The sequence below is a fragment of the Cavia porcellus genome, unplaced genomic scaffold, assembly GCF_034190915.1.
Source record: "Cavia porcellus strain 051 isolate PalLab524CR breed Dunkin Hartley unplaced genomic scaffold, mCavPor4.1 scaffold_17, whole genome shotgun sequence".
NCBI classification, from domain to species: domain Eukaryota; kingdom Metazoa; phylum Chordata; class Mammalia; order Rodentia; family Caviidae; genus Cavia; species Cavia porcellus.
The window spans coordinates 56,020,114-56,035,893 of record NW_026947500.1 but is presented as its reverse complement, the minus strand read 5'-3'; the positions used below and the strand labels follow the sequence as shown (position 1 = coordinate 56,035,893).

The window sequence follows — 15,780 nt, the reverse complement described above, 5'->3', positions numbered from 1 at the left end:
TGGGATGAGGGTGGAGATCCGCAGGGATCCAGGGCCCTAGTCCCAACCCCGCCGCTGCTTTCAGAAACTGTTGTTTCTCCAGCCGGGGCTCCTGCAAGACCTGGGAGTTGTCCGAGGATGCGTTGGGGGGGGGGGGCGGGGAGGGGAGTGGAGGGGTGGCCCTGTCGCAGTCACTGCCCAGCCTGCGCTGATGCAGAGCTGGAAGGTCAGCTGGGCAGGGGCGACAGGGAGAGGAAGTCCCGACTAGTTCCTGAGGCGGAGGATGCTGAGAATCTGGATCCTCTTTGGACCGTCGGCCAGGGCCATGCAGCGGCCCTCACACTTGGGACAAGTTCAGCCCAGGTCCTCCGGGGACAGGCCCGCCTCCGTGTCCCTAGCTCTCTGAAGAGAGGCTGTGCTGGTCACTTAGTTTCCCTGCCCGGCCTGGAGTCTTGCGTATCTGACACCTGTGAGGGTGACATAGTGGGCCTCGGACTCCTGCCATTCTCTGATCCTGTCCTGGCCAGAGGGGTCACTCACAAGGGCCGATAGATCCCACCCAGCCCCCAGGTAGTGTGGGAGAGGGGTCTGTGGCAGATGGAGGCCACCAGGTGACCCTCAGGTACCTGTGCAGATGCTCAGTGACCCTGGTTTCAGGGGCACTCTGGCCTGGAGCCCCCATTCCCTTGGAGTTCTCTTGTCCTTGCCTGGCGACATTCTGGAAGCTTGATTGGCAGTGGCTGTTGTCGACCTGCATCTCTGGGACTGCTGTGCCTTCTGTTGCATATATCTCAGCCTTCTGGGGGAGCGTGAGGGGGCCTCGCTGCTGCTCTCCAGAGATCTCAGCAGGCTGGATCTGTGGAACACGAAGGTACCTGGTCCCCATCCCCTCCACCCCTACCCCATCTCAGCACCCTCTCCTTTAGGGCTTGCTGGCGCCACTTCCCCTGCAGACATTTGCACTGGGATTCTCATTTCAGAGTCTTCCTGCAGGAACTCACAGGACACACTGTAGGCTGGGCCTTGGTGGACAGCAGTGCAGCCCAGCTCTCTCCATCCACTGGGACCCATCTCCCCCTGGCCATACCCAGCAATATCCCCATTGCCAGATTCCCCAGTGGTGATGGAGGAGTCCCTCAGGGATGGGCTTGGTGAGCGTGGAGGCTAAAGTTTGGGTTTGGAGTCAGAAGCCTCAGTTTCCCTGGGCTGACCCTGCCCAGTCCTTGTGTAACTGTCACTGGTGACATCAGTCTCCTGGTCTGGAAAGCAGGGATGGTCACCTTGCCCTGTGGGGTCCTGATGTCATTCAACAAACCCTGTGGAGCATGGAGCATGGGCTGACGGTCGCCCTCCTGGCCCACCATTCTGGGGACTAAGTAGCTACCCAGGGAGCCTGGTGCATAGTGGGTGGTAGGATTGTCTAGTCCTGGCACTGAGCATCGGCCCTGGGCACCTTTGGAGTCTCTGGGCTGTAGCTCCCCAGTGGGGTGAGACCTGGGGCTCAGATCACCGACCTGGATCTCCTATCTGCATCTGTGGCCAGTGGGCACTGGTTTCCTGCAGTCAGCAGATCTCAGGGTTCCATCACCCCAGTGTTGCTGGCTCAGCACGCACAGGGTGGAGTATACCACCCCACACCTGCTATGTGCAGACTGGGGACCAGGTATCAAGCCACTGTGCAAGTGAGCTCTGCAGCCCCAGGCCCCATCCTCTGAGTGTGGCTCCAAAGCAGTGAGCTGGCACCTTTGCCTTCCAGGGCGTGTTTTCTCACCCCAGTGGTGAGGACGTGTACTGTGAGGTGTATGGCTCTGGAATGAGACAGGTTAGGCGTGGACCTTGTCTCCACCAAGTGTCTGCTGTAGGACCTTGGACTGAACAGCTGGCACTGGACGTCCCATCAGTCTTGTTTGGCTGCACCGGGGTCCAGACGTTCTCCAGGGTCTTCCCACCCTGCGGTGTGCATGACTGCTCTTGGATCTAGGACAAAGGGGAGCAGGATGGAGGCGACTGCACTCTAATCTCTGAGCCCTATCTCTGATCGTTGTCTCAGGTCCTCAGAGGAAGAAGAGACCTGAGCATGGGGTGGGCTGAGGGTGAGGGAAGGCTGCAGTGACTAGCCCAGTGCTACTCTAGGTGTCCCCGCCCACTAGGCTAGAAGGGCCCCCTGTGCAGAGCTCCCACGCACGCACCTGCGTCTATCAGGAGCTAGCAGAGTTATCTCCAGTCATCTTACTGCATCTGCAGGTTCTGCTGAGACAGGCAGGGGCCCAGGCGACCCACTGTGCAGAACGGGCTGCGGGACAAGGCCTCCTCACCAGCTCAGGCGCTCGCCAGCCTCCAAGGCAGCACGTCCCCTTCCCGAGTTGGCACAGGAAGAGTGGGTTGGCAGGAAATGCCCACCTGAGCGCATGGGAAATAGATGCCAAAGGAGAAGGCGGGACACACTAAGCCTCTCCCACCAAGGCAGAGGCGTGGCACATTGAGCCCTGCCCACCAAGAGAGGCATGATGCATGCCCCCTACCAAAAATAGGCTTGGTACCTTTAGTTCCGCCCACTCTTGCCTCTATAAATCCAGCAGCTGCATCTCGACTCCAGCTGCAATCATACAGATCTGTTAGAGCCCCCGCCCCAGGAATTAGGATGGTTTGGGTGTGGGGTGGGGCCATTGTGAGGGTAAATCTTGGCTGTCACCTGCTTAGAGAGACGTCCAGAGAATACGCAGGCATACATCTGGGGGAGTCTTCGAGGCTCTCACTAGTGAGGACCTGAACGTGGTGGCGCTGGCCCATGGGCCAGGGTCCAGGATGGAAGCCCTCAGTGGGCTTCTTTGCCGCTGCCATGGCTGTGGCTGTGAGCTGCTGCTTCAGCCTTTGGTGTACTCGCTGTGGATGCTCTAGGAGCTTGGGCCTTTGAGGTCCCTCGCGCTGTGACTTCCGAATCCTTGGATCTCGAGGCTCCTGGTTTCTCTGCTCCGACTGCCGGCGGCTGCTATAGCATTACCCAGCCAGCCTTGTGAATCCTTGCACACTTACATGCTCATCTTATGGGTCTTTCCCGCAGAGGACCCTGACAGGCACAGCCAGGGACGTGAAGTCCGTGAGCTCTGAGGGCGGTGGGCCGAAGGACAGAGCTCCACAGCCTGTAGGGTTTCGGATGTGCTGAAGAGAGGTTCTTGTTACCTTTGGGCAGGACCAGAGCCAGGGTGCTGCTCCTTCCTGTGCTGTCAGCACAAATATATCCAGAGGTGGCTCAGTGACAGGTCCTAGGGAACAGCAGCCGGGCTTCCTGCCTCCATGGAACTTATGTCACCGGGACTCAGATGTTAAACACTTGAGCCTGAGCTCTCTCCTCCGTGCCTCCTGCACCTGGGCTTGGGTGGCAGAGCTGTGCTTCGGTGTGCATGTTGGCAGAGGCTGCGAGCTAAGGGGAGAGGGTTCACTGTGTCCTTAGGAGAGCTGACAGCTAAGACTGGCCAGTGTACACATGCACACACACACACATACGCACACATGCTTGCACAATCTCAGTTCCTGAGACACAGATAATTGTGGAGTTTCACAATGAGTCACTTTTCTCCCCTGCTCTCTGTTTACTTATCCCTCTCCTCTCACTTCCTCTAACCCTTGGCTTCTCTGCAGCTTTGGTCCGTCCGCAGTGCCCTCCCAGTCAGCATGACCCCCATTATTGTGGCAGCCAACGATGCTGAGTCTGGGATCCCCATGAAGAGCATGGTAGGGGGATTAGAAGCCTCCTTCCTTGTGCTGCGGAGTCCCTGGGAATCTCGCTCTGTCCACTGGCTCCTGTCCAAGGGGTGGACTCAAACCAGCCCAGCACTAATGCAGCTGCTCCGGTGCACTCAGGGTGACAACTTCACAGTCATCCTGGAGACTCCAGGACATTTGAGGCCCAAGTGCAGGACAGAGGGACGGTCCAGGGTGGCTCATTGTCTGGGGTGTCATTTACATGCCCTGCCTTGCCACCACTGAAAGGCCACTGTGGGCTGGAATGGCTCATTTCCCTGAGGAGTACCATTCATACGTCTATGGATTAAGAAGGGTGTCACATATCATGGTGGGTTACAAAGCTATAAAAACATCCCAACTTCCAGGTGGGAAGGTGGGGGGTCGAGATTGCGTCCAGAGTAGCTGCCACCCTTGAAGGGCATTTGTAGCTTTAACTCAATTGTGGAGCAGTGCTGGTTATCGGAGGTGGGAATGCCGTTCAGGGTTAGGGAACTGTTCTAGGCTGGTGGCTGGTGTGGTACAGGGTGTGGGGAGGGGGGAGGTCTACATCCAGAACATAGCTTGCAAAATGCTTGCAATTTCAGTCATCCTCTTTCCCCCTCTGTTTGTCAGTCATTCCATCTAACGCCTGAACAAGTCCCTTCCCCAGCCGGTCTGTTTTCTAATCTTTGAGGTCAGCTGGGAATCGCAGGCCTCGAGGAGCGCCCTCTGCACAGGCAGGACTCATCCCACATATGTTGCTCTGTTGCTCTTTTTAGTCTTCTGCTCAAAGCAAAGTATTACACAACAGCCAGATATGATTTCCACTTGTTGGAGTGGTTTTAGCTCTCTGCTTCTGAGGTGACTCTGGGCATATCCAGACAGCCTGCTCATTGGAAAATTGGAACCCAGGCTGCAAATATGGTGTTTTCCTAAATGGTGCATTGGGTGGTCTTTTACCCTGGCTCTGCCCCTCGCCTTTTCCACCTGGGCTGCACCTTCTCTCTGTGCAGCCACATTGCATCAGGGGAGCTGTGCGTGAGAAACAGCAGAGGAAGTGTCACAGAGGCAGTGGCCCTGAAGCATAAGTCAGCAGCCCCATCCTACTTTGTCCACACAGTGTCCGGGGGGCATGGCTGCCCACAACCCAGAGCTCGATGTCTGGACCCCAGAGCTGAGCGGCCCCTGCTGTACAGGAGCTTTCTGGGGCCAGACCATAGGGCCCCTGGCCCGATAAAGTGTGGTAGCTTTCTTGGAAACCTGCTCATCCCTTCCAGAGTGGTCCCTGGGCAGCCAGCCCCTGAACTGCGGGGAGTTGAGGGCCCAGCAGAGAACAACCTGGCCACTCTGGGCAGGAGGGGACTGCATTGTACTGCAGTCCCATGGGCTGCCAGATCTGGTTTGGACTCCCCAGGCTGCATAAGCCAATTGTTCTCTCAGTGCACACGTGGCTCTTGGCGGAGGAGGGTTGCACAGCAGGACGAACAGGGTGAGGAGTCTTTGACCCTTGTGGAGAATGTGGCCCCACCAGACTGGAGGCTTTATTTATTTCTGGTTTTCCAGCTATGTTTTTTCTATGTTGTCCAGGCTGGCCTTGAACTCACAGCAATCCTCTTGCCTCAGCCTCCTGAGTGCTGGCATTACAGGCAAGCACTGCCATGCTTGGCCTTGAGTCTCTTGCTTTTTGCTAAAGGCTTTCAATGCTGCAACTTTCCAGGCAGTTTGGAAAACCTCCCTGATTCCCCAGAAGATAAAAACTTAAAGACCAAGACCAAGACCAGATGACCACTTGGTCATCTGAAGGTCAGATGAGGAGGTCCCCAAAGACACAAAAGCTCAGTGAGATTAGAAAACAGAATTGCAGGTTCAGGCCCCCGGGAAATTTGAAATCTCAGGGACGAGTGTGGCTCCGAGTGAATGTGATCCGGGCCGATGAGGGGCAAGAGACCCCTTTCCTTGGTTTCTGGACTCCAGTCCTTCCAGCTCCAGGTCTGTGTTCTCTGTCCTCGTTTGTCTGATGCACGTGCTGAGTGAAGTTGTTTTTTATAACTCGATGTCTTTTAATACATTCAAAGTTACGCAGCACAATCGTCCCTGAAGCCTGGACATTTTTCTCACTGCCCTCCCATGGGCCTCCCTTAGTCACTGTCATTGGTAGGTTGCTTCTCCACAACAAGTGGAGGTTCAGGTTCGCTTGCCATAAACTGAAAACTGCCACAGACGTTTACTTGGTGGAAATAAGACCTCATTGATTCCCAGCACATGCTGGGGGCGGGTGTCACGCCCAGGGTGTGGTTGGTGAGGAGGGCTGGGCCTGTGTTAGAGCAGGCAGCGCCCATGGAGCCTTTTCCCAAGGCATGGCGACCCTCCTGGGTCCTCCCATGCCTTGGCCCTTGGACTCTAAAGTGTTCTGAGAGCCCCTCGACAAGAGCCTGTCACCCCCACCCCATGGGGGAGGCAGCCGAGGCTGGGAGTTGAGTGAGTCCTGTATCCTCAGAGACTCTCACTTGGCCCTAAACAGGCTGTAGCTCCTGGATGCGCCCTCTATTCTGAGTCCTCTGTTCCCATAGTCCATCTCGTCCTGCCCAAGGGACACTGGGCAGTGTCTCCCCAGGACTGGGGTGGACCTGAGCCTAAGGCTTTTGGTTTATCTGCTCCATGGTCACTGAACGCCCATCTGGGCTGCGAGAAGCCTAGGTGGGTTTCACTCCTGTGAAACTCCACACGGCTCTGCATGTGCTGGCCCAGCGAGGGGCTGGACCCTGCAAGGATAACGCCTCCTTCCAATACTGACTTCTTCTTCCAAGCCCCAAATCAAACTTCCCACTTTTCCCACAGGCGCCAATAGTCCCTCAATCAGCTGTCACAACGCCACTCTGCCTACCCCTTCAAACTCTACCCCCTGTCAAATTGAATAAAAGCCCACAGCTTGTCTGCTGGAGGAACCTTGCACTCTTCTGTAGTTCTCCCATGCCCACAATAAAGGCCCTTTTTCTTGTGTCTTTTTCTGCTCTTGCTTCTCTACTATGCCAAGAAAAAACTTAATTGTAGGGCCAGGGATTTGGCTCAGCAGCATAAGCAACCTGCCTTGCAAGTGTGTGGTCACATGCATTTTTTTTGGTGCATGTGGCAACCCTGAGTCCCAGAGCTGGCCAGACTAAAGGACATCCCTAGTTCAGTGTCCCCAGGCTCAGACAGTCTTATGAATGCCTGACTCACCATGGGTTCCAGAAATAATTCCAGGGGCCCCAAATGCCTTGTGGACATGTGAGAGAGAAGGGTCATTGAGCCAAAAAAATCCAAGTTCAGCCTATGCGGAATCTACATGAATAATGCCAGATGAATCTCAGTTGAGCATTTTGAGTTTAGGACACTGGTTTCCGCATGGGAGACTGTGTGCTTCCCATAGGGTGCCGTCCAGGGAGCTGCTGTTCATGACATTAGAGGTCAGTGTCCTGCATTGCAGCCCTGCGTCCAGTTTTACATGCAAACACCTGGGCCTAAGTGGGAAGGGGCTGAGTCTGATTGTATAAGTTGGCACCTGTCTTCAGATGTGCGGTTGCGAGCCCCTTGTGCCCTCTTGTCCCACAGAATCAGTGTTCATCCCAAATGTTGGCCTAGTGCATTCTGAAGCCACAGAGGCTCAGTGTCGGGTCAGAGGCCGGCTCCTCCATGGCAGAGCAGGGGGCCATGTGCACCCCAGAGGCCTGGCAGCCCAGGGCCTCTTTACAGCTGACCCCACTCATCTTAGGCATCACCTCGAGTCGCCTCTTCATAGGACGGTGGGGGCCCGGGTGATGGATGTGTGAGTTCCAGCGGCAGCACCCTGGGAGCTGGCGAGACACCACCCCTGTCCTGCAAGGAGAAGTCACTTGTGTGGCAAGGTGGGGACCACGGCGCCACTTGGGGCTTTGGAAACCTCCAGGGCCCTGGGAAGGTGAAGGTGCTGGTGACATGCAGGTCATTTAGCCTGTGGGGGTCTCTAATATGGGCCGGGCCCACTTCAGAGCGTCTCACACTGTCCAGCAGATCGGATCCTGCCTGGCATAGTTTCGCCCGGCCCTTGGGAGCAGGGCGTGGACCTGTGATCTCCATGGTGGCCTGGTCAGCTTGACCTGTCCTCTGTCCCCAACCTGCTCCCACTCTGGCCATGTTCCCTTCACCATATGCTTGGGACCTGGCTCCACCCCTGCACTGCCTCTGTGCCAGGAACTCACCTCTGCTGCACGCCGACGCCATCTGTGGGCTGCCATGATCGTGGGCACGGGCAGGACTAGCTCCACCCAGCAGATGCAGAACAGTGCCAGCTCCAGCCACTGGAGGGAGGCCTGGTGGGTGCAGGGAAGATCAGGGCTCAAGCCTCAGGCCTCAGCCACTGCCTGTGTCTGGCACGGGATCCTGGGGGGTCCTGGCCTAACGTCTGAGGGCCCTGGGAGAGCTGAAGTAGCCTTAAGTGTGCCAACTCCATTGACAGATGGGGACACTGAGGCCAGAAGAAGTGGCAGGGAAAGTAGATAGGGGGCTCAAGTGATCAGATGACATATCCCAAGGCTGCTGATCCACATGGGAAGTGCATGTGTCCATATATGTGGGCCAGTGTAAGGCAGGTGAGGAAGGCTGGTCCCTGAGATTAAAGTCCCTGCAGCCACAGAGCTGAGATGAAGTGTGCACTGGGCTTGGGGTCACCAGGCCCCCATGCCTTGCTGTGTGGTCCTCCTCCCAAGGAGGCTGGCACTTGAAAGGCCTGCTGGACCATGAGATGGGTGGTGAGGAGGGCAGACACCTGCCCAGGCAGGATGACTGAGGATCCTCCCTCCTCCCCATTAACTTAGCTGCTCTGGCCTCCGATGTGCATACCCATAAGCTGGGGGTGACCATGTGGCCATAGCCGGCGGTACCAGGCTGCTGGGAGGCTCTAGGGATCGGTGGCCCTGGAGAGGTCTTAGTCCCAGATCTGCCCCCTCCCTGTTCTGGGCCAGGCCCAGCTGCAGCACATACAGCACTCACCATGGGGTTGGGGTACGGTGTCCAGATTGGCCAGAGGTATGGGGACTCCAGGAAGAGGTCCTTGGAGAGGACGAAGAGGCCAGCCAGCACACAGAGGCCACTGACAAGGTGCATTGCCAGGCACAGCGACTTTGACAGGCAGAGAGGATGGACTGGGGCTGGAGCTGGGACCCAGGGCTTGGGAGTCTGTGTCTCTGGCACATTTGCCAGCAGGTGGGGGAGGGGACACAACACCCCAGTAATCCCAGGGAGGAGGGAGGATCCTGAGCCATCCTGCCCCTGCATGCTTGGGTGGGTGTCTACCCTCCTCACCACCCATCTCATGGTCCAGCAGGCCTTTCAAGTGCCAGCCTCTTTGGGAGGAGGACCATGGGTGCACAGACCCTGAGGTTGGTCACAGTGGGGGCTCCTGCAAGCCTCAGCCCAGGACGGTAAGGCGGGGCCTGGGAAGGCTCTGTCCAGATTCCTGCTGTCCCTGTGTGCCCAAGGAGGAGGGGTGGCCATGTGCCAGCCAAGTGAGGGTACAGGGACATCTGGCTGGGCATGTGGGCTGAGGCTGTCTGGAATGTCCTACCACCCACTTTCATCATCTACTTGTACTGGGCTACTCTGTCTACCTGGGTTGCAGGGACAGAAACTGGCCCTGAGAGTTGGGGGTGACCTGGAGGGCATCTGAAGTCACAGGTGGGAAGACAGGGTGGTCCTGGGTGCAGGGCTGGGTAGGGCAGTCCTCGAACCTCCTATCTTGAAGTGAGGGCTTACAGACCTAGGCTGCAAGCTGAGACCACAAGGGAGCCTGGGAGGTGACACAGTGAGTGGGGACCGAGCTGCTGTGCAGGACAGCATGAATGACCATTTGAGTCAGAGCTGCACTGGGGAAGGTGCAAGGCATCTGAGAATCCTCCCTCCTCCCTGGCAGTGCCAGGTGTGAGCCCCAGGCTCCAGGCCATGCAGTGAAGGAGACCCAGGCTCCAAAGATGTGAAAGGAAGCCAAGTGCAAGCCCAGAAGGGTGGCTGAGCTCTGTGCCTGGCCTGACATGGGGGGCCTCAGCCTCTGCCCCGAGCCTTCCGCTCAGCACCTCTGCTGTCCCCTCTTGGAGACTCCCTTGAGGTCAGGAAGGAACAAGCTTGGCACAAACTCACCAGAGAGGATTTGGGCATCTTGGCCATGATCAGTGCTGAGACCCCAGAGGCGAAGAACTGCAGGGTGACCAGGAAGTGAGGGAGGGAAGCTGGGGCTCCCCAAAGCCTACTGATTCCTTCCTCCCTTTCTGGTGGGCAGGGGCTGCCGCTTGTCCTGCAAAGCCCCCTTGCCCTGCAGTCTGGGTCACCCATGGTGTCCTCCCCAATCCTCTGTCTCTGTGGCGGCCTGGCTGGGCTGTGACCGCAACGAGCAGGGTTTGCAGGCCTAACTATCCCTCTGTGGCAGGGACGCTGCCTGCTGGTTCCTTAATCCCACCATCGAGGATGGCAGCACGACTTAGATTTCTGGGGCTCACTGGTTCTTGTGGAGCCATAGGCTGCAGTGGCGGTGGACCCCTCTGTTCTGGTGTGGCAACACCTCAGAGAGGGGCACAGAGAGGGCACAGTGGGGGCAGAGGCGGGAAGAAGGAGGCGCAGATGTCCAGCCTAGCATAGCTGGGATCAGACACCAGCACCAGGTGGTGGGGCAGCTGGGGACTGTGTGGCAGTCGTCTTGCCTCCCACCCTGGCCCAAGGGGAGCCCCGAATGGGTGCCGTCCCCAGCTCACTGCTGGCTGCCCGTTTAGGGGCAGGGCCCAGGCCTAGGCCTTGGTGGGCCCTTGAGGTTCAAGAGCGACCCTTGGAGGAGCCACGTCCATGTTCATCAGAAGTAGAGTGAGGGCAGAAGGGCTGAGTTCCCCGTGTCCCCCATGCCAGCCGGCTCGGCCCCTACTCACAGACGCGGCCCCCCAGAAAGGGAACCAAGACTTCAGCACCACCAGGTGCACTTCAGCCACGAAGGCGGTCAGGGCGCTCCCGAAGGCCAGGGTCAACGAGCCGAGTAAGAGGTGGAAGACCTGGCGGGAGAGCGGGGTCCACCGAGGCTGCAGCGTCCCTTCCACCCCCTCAGGCCTGGCCTGCTAAGAGCCCTCCTCACCTGCTCAGAAGACTATGGGAAGACACCTGTCTCCGGGAGTTCCCACCGCCCTGTGGCTACTAAGCCCCTCCCCTCCCCGTCCCACCCCGCCCCCCGCTGCCACTAATCCCCGCCCCTTGATGGAGGCCCCGCCCAGTCCCTGCCTCCGCGGATACTCAGCCCCGCCCTTCAGGGAGGCCCCGCCCAGTCACCGCCCCTCCCGTGCCCGGTGGACATGCAGCCCCACCCCTTGAGGCTCCCCCACTGTGTCCCCAGTGACACTCACGCCCATCCCCGCCACGAGCCTGCCGCTCGTCCAGTTGCTCCTCCAGAGCTCGGTGAGGGCCCAGTTGCTGGGCTGACTGCCCAGGGTGCGCCCTGGCTGGGCCAGGCCAAGGACCGGGTACGGGGGGAGTCCCCCGGGCCCGGAACTGGGACCCGCAACGGCTGTGAGTGCATTGGCTGCCATGGACTCTGGCCGGCTATGGGCAAAGGAAAGGCTGTCAGGGCTCTCGGTTACTTTCCCAGGCTTGGCAGAGGGGAGCAGAGCAGAGAGCGTGTCTGGTCAATGGAGGGAGGGGAACCCCGCCAGGGCATCTCTGGGGAGCCTTGGTCAAACACCGGACCAACAGGGAGGTGGACAGAGCAGCCTTCCTCAAAGTGTATTCCCTGGAACAGTGGTTGGACAGGACCTTCGGTAGCAGGGTTCCCTGGTCCAATCAGTTTGGGAAGCCCTGGATCCCCACTTTTTTTTTGCCTTTTTGAGACAGGGTCTCGCTATGCAGTTCAGGCTAGTCTTGAGCTCATTTTGTAGCCCAGGCTAGTCTCAAACTCGCAAGATCCTCCTGTCTCAGCCTGAGTGCTGGGATTACAGGCTTGAGCCACCATGCGCAGTTCATCCCCACTTCTTGCTCTGTCCCTTGTGAAAGGGCTGAGGAAGTCCTCTCGCCCTGTATCAGCGGAGCGCTTCCCACAATGGGTCCTTTGGTTTTTTTGTGGGCATCGCCTGGTGTTGTCAGTACTGGTCCCTGACCTCTAGAGCCACTTCCCATTCTCAGGGGCTGGTGAGAGGGGCTTTCAGAAACTACTTGCCACAGAAGGGGAGAGGCACCTGTGGGTTTGTTGTTGTCCCCACCCCGGGAGCCCACACTGTGGGCTGGAGGTGGAAGGCGATTCTCAGCCAGCCTGGCATCCCAGAGACCCAGCAGGGCCTTGGCTCTGCCACTTTATCCTGTTCTTCTTTCTCCTGGTCCTCCAGCTCTGGGAGGGCAGGGATGGGCTGAGCAGACCCCAAGGCCCCAGTGGAGTGGGCCAGACCCGAGTGCTGGGCGTGGACCAGGGGCTGTACCAGCTCTGTCCGCCTATGCTCATCCTTGGGCAAGTCATCCACACCACGGCTGCCTCTCCCTCCCTGCATGCAGGACTCCAGTGCCCACCAGGGAATGGGCAGTGTGAGGCCTGGGCCGTGTGGGGCTGGGCACCTGGTGATTAGTGCCATCCAGGGTCTGATCACCCCCTTGAACCCATGCCCCTACTGTGGGATCTGGGCAGGGCCAGCAAGAGCTGCCTGCTGAGGCCCATGGCTGAGCAGGCAGGGAGGGACAGGCTGCCTCTGTGATGGGGCCCAGATGGACTGAGGTGAAGAGGCTGAGGACAGGGAGAGTCTTGGAGGGCATGCACATATGTGTGCACCTGTTTATGGCACGTGTCTGCACAAGCCTGCAGGTGAGCACATATGTTCCTGTTTTGTATGTGCTGAGCAGGGAATAGCAGGGGCTGGGTGGTGCTGGATCTTCTCGGTTAGTGGGGCCTAAGGGGATTGGGGTTCAGCACACACTGGGGGACCTGCCCAAGGCTATGCCTAGGCCAGTCCCCCCACCCTGGGCCTCCACAGAGTATGGGGTCATCTCAAGGAACCTGGGGCTGGCAGAGACAGAAGCCAGTGCCTCCTCCGGGGGTCCCCGTGGCCTCAGAGGTCCCTGCCACACCCATCAAGACTAGGGAGTGGTGTTACACCCAGGCCTCACACCTCTTGGTCAGTGCCTGGCCTGGGACTTGAGCCTGGGCCCCTCCATTTGAGGTCTGGCTCCTGGGCCACCCCAGCCCCGCAAGGGCACCCAAAGTCACTCCTGGGGGACCACTCACCCAGCCTGGAGACTTCTGTGCCAAGCACCAGCCTCTCCCTGCCAGGAACCAGTACTCATGTTTATGGCCTTAGACTTTGGCTTTTCCTCTGGGACCCGCCCCTGCCTTCTGCCCCTGCTACTCTCACGGTTAAAGTCTCCCTCCACTCTCAGCCAGACCAGGGACAGCTGGGTCCCTTTCTGCAGGCCTTGCATTCATGGCAGTGACTGTGCTTTGCCAGTGTAGTATCTATTGGGCTGTGCTGATGGCAGAGTCAGAGGCTCAGCGACTTCACAACGTCTTTTTAATTTTGGAAAATTTCAAGCATTCACAAAGCAGAGACCCAAGCCACAAGCAGTGTTTTAGGACTTAGCTCTTAAACAATCAGACTTAAAGAGTGTGGCTGCATGGTCACAACTGAGAAGTTAGAATGAAGCCAGCAGCCCAGGGAGGCACATCTATGCTCTGTGCCCTGCCAGGCTCCAATGATCACTGAGAACAGGTGGCCCACACCTGCAGTCCCCACACTATGGGAGGCTGAGGCAGGAGGATTGCAAAGTCAAGCCTAGGCTGGGCAAGATCTGGTTTCAAAAATGAAAAGAACCAGGGACATAGCCCAATGTGAAGGCCCTGGGTTCAACCCCTGGCTCCACAGAAACAAACTAATGGTAAAGAGGGATATTTCAACACTAGGGGTCAGAAAAGTCTATTTTCACCCTGTTTTTTTGCTGCTTCCTAGATACTAGCACCCAGTCAGTGTTTAGGCTTCTCCCGTGGTATCCTAAGCATGCTGTTACCTCTGGTTTAGTCCATCAGGATGCCGGCCTGGCCCGAATACCAGGCCTGTTATGTAGGTTCCTGGGGCTGGGGAGGGGGGGCCTTTGAGTCCTAAGGAGTGTGAACCCTGGAGCTCCATCCCGATGCCTACCCCAGGCTCTCTCTTCACTGGCTTCTCCATGTTTCTCACATTCGCACAGGGCAGCATCCCGAGGGCCCATGGTGCCTGGAGTTCTGCTGCTGGCACTGCCGCCTTGGGCTTGCTGAGCACCGCAGGGTGCTGTGGGGTCACCTGGGGTCCCCCTACCTGAGTGCCCAGTGTGGCTGAACCCCGAAGTGTTGTGGTCCTGAATGAGTAATGGGGCCTCCTGGGGCCTCAATTTCCCTCTCTGTGAACTGGGGCTCATGACACCCACAAGCTGCTGGGGAGTGGGTTTGTGACACACAGTCACAGTGTCCTCAGAGCCTCCAAGCACAACTGTCTCGAGTCCTCTGCATGCCCCTCACGGTGATGTCACTCACACTGGGTTTTGAGAGCGCAGTCACCTGCCTGTTGCCCCAGCAGGCCTGGTGGGTACCCCTGCCCTGTTCACTGTATGACTCCTCCTTGGGCTGGGGCCTAGACCCGAGGTGTGTGGCTGGGAGGGGTTGCCCAGCGCCCACATCCAGCTTTACAGCCATAGGGGCTCCTGCCCGGATGAGGCAGCTGGGGGGCCTGGCGGAGATGGTGGCCAGCATGACTTAGAGGGCCAGAGTCGGGATGGGAGGTGGAGAAGGGGCCTGGGCTACGGACACAGAGGGCAGGGAATCTGGAATCTCCCCAGGGCAGCGAGGCAAGAGATTTGTGCTGAGCTGCAGGGGTCAGAGAAGAGGGGAGCGGCGCAGGTGAGCCCCCTGGAGGCGGTGGGTCTGAACCGGGTGGAGGTGGACAGAGCAGGGAGCCTAGTGGGAGGGGCGGGAGAGGGAGGCGGGGCCGGGCGGCGGTAGCTGTGAATCCTGGAATCTTGAGCTCAGACCCCGCCAGAGTTTGGCGTCTGAGCGCAGCAGCGTTGGCGTCGCTGACCTCGGTTCTCTCCCGAGCAGTGAGGCGCCAGGGTGGCTGCTGGGGAAGGGGCAACGCCGGCTCTGGGAGGGGGGAGAAGGGAGGGCGAGGGCGCGGAGGGAGCGGAGGAGGGTGGTGGGGTGCTTGTGATGGTGCCAGTGGGCCCTCTGGGAGGCAACCGGCCTGGGTCTCAGCGCTGGCTCCTGTGAGGACAAGGGCGACATCAGACCCTGCGGGAGAGATCAGCTGGCTCGGGGGAGTGGCTGGGGGCAGGTGGACGCGGGGAGCCCTCAGGAGGTGACCGGGCAGACGGTGACGAGAGTGATGTCTGGGGAGCGGAGGGACGTCATTGTCGGAGCGGGCACCAGGACCGAGATGGGTGAGAGGAAGTGGACGCAGAGGAAATGCAGTGGTGGTGGCGTCTGCGGGATCTAAGGGACCCTAACCCAGCACTCCACGACCCCCTTGCTGGGCACGAGCTGCAGGGTGTCCCCAGCTGGCTCGGAAGAGGCAACAGCCGGGCGCCAGGCAACGATGGAACCCCCCACCCCATTGAGAAGCCACGCCTCAGCCCTCAGCCCGGCAGCACGAAGCCAGCTGTGGTCCAGGGCTTGTTTCCTGTTGTTTCCCCGATTTTTAAGAACAGAGGGGGCTGGGGATTTAGCTCAGCGGCATAAGCACCTGCCTTGCAAGTAGGCAGTCATGAGTTCGATCCCTGGTACCGGTAAAAACGAAAAAGACAAAAAAAAAAAAAAAAAAAAGAACAGAGATGACACGCAGCGGAGAGTGGGAGCGTGTCCACACTGGCTGGGCACACGCAGCTTGTGGTCACTCAGTACTACGGGTACCTGACATCCCCAGCTGTCTACCTGGGACAGTTATCAGGGCTTGAAGTGCTCACCAGGGCATGCAGAGATCAACTCCCCTCTCAGATGTATCAGCCGAGTACGCTGTTTCGTTTATTCCTTTTAAATAAGTACATCAAAGTTTACAAGGGGCAGTCAAAACATGCTGTAAATGCTTACATTTA

The 15,780-nt window shown here is 58.4% G+C and overlaps 1 protein-coding gene and 1 long non-coding RNA gene across 3 annotated transcripts; both read right to left on the bottom strand.

The window, feature by feature from the left end:
* Positions 1–910: 910 nt before the first annotated feature.
* Positions 911–4,959, bottom strand: LOC106026792 (uncharacterized). The gene is made up of 4 exons (XR_001200371.2): positions 2,672–4,959; positions 2,520–2,575; positions 2,169–2,379; positions 911–1,956 (listed from the first exon to the last, which is right to left on the bottom strand). It is a non-coding gene; the product is annotated as an uncharacterized LOC106026792 (long non-coding RNA).
* Positions 4,960–5,907: 948 nt separating this feature from the next.
* Positions 5,908–13,039, bottom strand: Ms4a10 (membrane spanning 4-domains A10). 2 transcript variants are annotated; one of them, XM_063228184.1, is made up of 7 exons: positions 12,953–13,039; positions 11,094–11,289; positions 10,629–10,748; positions 9,853–9,909; positions 8,710–8,838; positions 7,920–8,030; positions 5,908–7,557 (listed from the first exon to the last, which is right to left on the bottom strand). In XM_063228184.1, exons 1-7 carry the CDS (start codon positions 13,009–13,011, stop codon positions 7,450–7,452), a joined length of 780 nt encoding a protein of 259 aa, XP_063084254.1. In that variant the 5' UTR covers positions 13,012–13,039; the 3' UTR covers positions 5,908–7,449. The 2 variants fall into 2 exon arrangements, with proteins under 2 accessions (XP_063084254.1, XP_023419195.2); XM_023563427.2 differs by lacking the exon at positions 9,853–9,909.
* Positions 13,040–15,780: the final 2,741 nt, after the last annotated feature.